Source organism: Haliaeetus leucocephalus, unplaced genomic scaffold (genome assembly GCF_000737465.1).
Source record: "Haliaeetus leucocephalus isolate CR32 unplaced genomic scaffold, Haliaeetus_leucocephalus-4.0 Scaffold186, whole genome shotgun sequence".
Lineage (NCBI taxonomy): Eukaryota > Metazoa > Chordata > Aves > Accipitriformes > Accipitridae > Haliaeetus > Haliaeetus leucocephalus.
The window spans coordinates 1028859-1030699 of record NW_010972622.1 but is presented as its reverse complement, the minus strand read 5'-3'; the positions used below and the strand labels follow the sequence as shown (position 1 = coordinate 1030699).

General features: G+C 70.2%; 1 protein-coding gene across 1 annotated transcript in view; it reads right to left on the bottom strand.

Moving 5' to 3' along the window:
* NAB2 (NGFI-A binding protein 2 (EGR1 binding protein 2)) overlaps positions 1–1841 on the bottom strand; it is a 2843-nt gene extending 1002 nt beyond the window's left edge. The window contains exons 1-3 of the mRNA XM_010565131.1: positions 1044–1841; positions 640–773; positions 46–97 (exon numbers count right to left, since the gene is read on the bottom strand). Of these exons, the coding sequence (XP_010563433.1) occupies positions 46–97; positions 640–773; positions 1044–1841 (984 nt within the window). The remainder of the gene's footprint in view (positions 1–45; positions 98–639; positions 774–1043) is intronic.

Below are 1841 nucleotides of genomic sequence, written 5' to 3'. Positions count from 1 at the left end.
TGGCCGGTCCCCCCCCCCCCCCCGCACCCCTGGGTGCGTACCCACCTCCTGCTTGAGCCGCTTGGCCATGGTGGCTCCGCTCTCCTCGGGATGTGCCCTGTGGGGGGAGGGGGGGAGGAGAAGGGGCTGTGTCAGGCGTGGGGGCAGCTGTGCAGAGGTCCCACGACAGGCATGCCTGCCCGGCCTCCTGCCACGCTGCGGGCAGCACCAGCCGCAGCGGCAAGCGTGGGTGGCCGCCCGGGCAGGGCGGTGCCGGGGGGCGGCGCGGATCGAGGCTTTGGCGCAGATGGAGCTGGGGGTGGCAAAAAGGGGGGGAGGAAGCAGCTGGAGAGTGAAGGGAAAAGGCAGCCCAGCCATGGCATCCGGCGCATGCCAGGCTGGGGCTCCAGGGGAAGAGGGCAGGGGATGGGGCATCCCCAGTGTCCCCCCCCCCCAGTGCCAGGCATCCCTGCCATCCTCTCCACCACCGAGGTTAAACAGAAAACAGCACACGTGAGGGAAAGGGGAACTTGGGGCTGCAGGGTCCCGTTCCCATCCAGAAGCGCTGCGTTGTGGTGCAGTTCCCGGGAGCGCAGAGCAGGTGACAGCCAGGACCCCCCCCAGGCCTGCAAGGTGGGGGTTTGCCAGGTCTGGGCTCACCTGGCGACCTTGAGCGAGGACAGGTAGGTGCTCTCCCGCGCAACCTGCCGTGAGAGCGAGAAGAGCTCGACACGCCGCAGCAGCAGCGAATTGTCCCGCAGGCAGAACTGGGCGGCCGCCTCGTTGATGATGAGCTGGGGGCAGAGACGATGCGTGAGCGGGGACAGGGACCGCAGCGCCCACAGGACCCCACGGCAAAGGCGGCATCTGCTCCAGGCAGGCAGATGCCGCCTGGGTGGGAGCGTACCCTGGCTCCCAACCCCTCTGTGATGGAGCCCCCACTCCAACCTCCTCCCTGGGCCAGAGTCTGTGTCCCCCCCTCCACCTCCAGAGCTGCCTTGGCCCCCACCCCAAGCCAGCACGTCCCCAGGACCTTCGAGCGTGGACCCCGCCATGCCGCCCACCTCGTGCAGAGTGAGCTGCTTGCCCTCACGGCGCCGGGCCTCGCCACGGCCGTAGATTGCGCTGTGCCGGCGGATCTCCTCCTCCTTGTGCCGGTCGCCATCCTCCAGCTGGAAGATGTGCCCCACAGCCTTGGCCAGCTTCTTGTTGAGCTTCATCAGCGCCCGCAGCTCGGCCTCGCCACCCCGGGGGCAGCTCTGCAGCAGCCGCTCCACGCTCTCTGCCACTGTCCGTGCCAGCTCTGGCTCCAGCACCTCCGTGCCCGCCGGCTGGTCACCACCGCTCCCACCCGGGGAGAAGGGGGGACCCCCCGGCTCCTCGTCCCCACCACCCTCCGACTCGGGGGTGCTCCTCCCCGGCCACGGTGGGGCAGCCGATGGCGACAGCTTCTCTCCCGGCTCCGTGGGACTGCGGGCCGGGGGTGTCCCGGTGCTGCTGCCCCCCTTGCCGGCGGCCTCGCTGGGGCTGGCGTGCCCGTTGCTGAGCGCCTTGCGCCCGCCGGCCTCAGAGAGCTTGAAGAGGGGGATGCTGCTGACGGGCACGGCCGAGACGGGCTGGCTGAAGAGCCCTGGGTTGGAGGCCCACTCGCGCAGGGCCTTCTGGAGGCGGCGGACATGCAGGGGCTTGGTGGCCATGCCCACCAGCGCCATGATCTCCAGGAACTCCTCCTCGCCCGCCTCGCAGAGCTGCTGCACGTCGTCCCCCCCTTGCTGGATGAAGGTCTCGTAGTAGCCCAGCAGGTTGGCACGCTGCAGCACCCGGTACAGCTGCAGCTCCCCCAGCGTGCGGGGCAGGGCCAT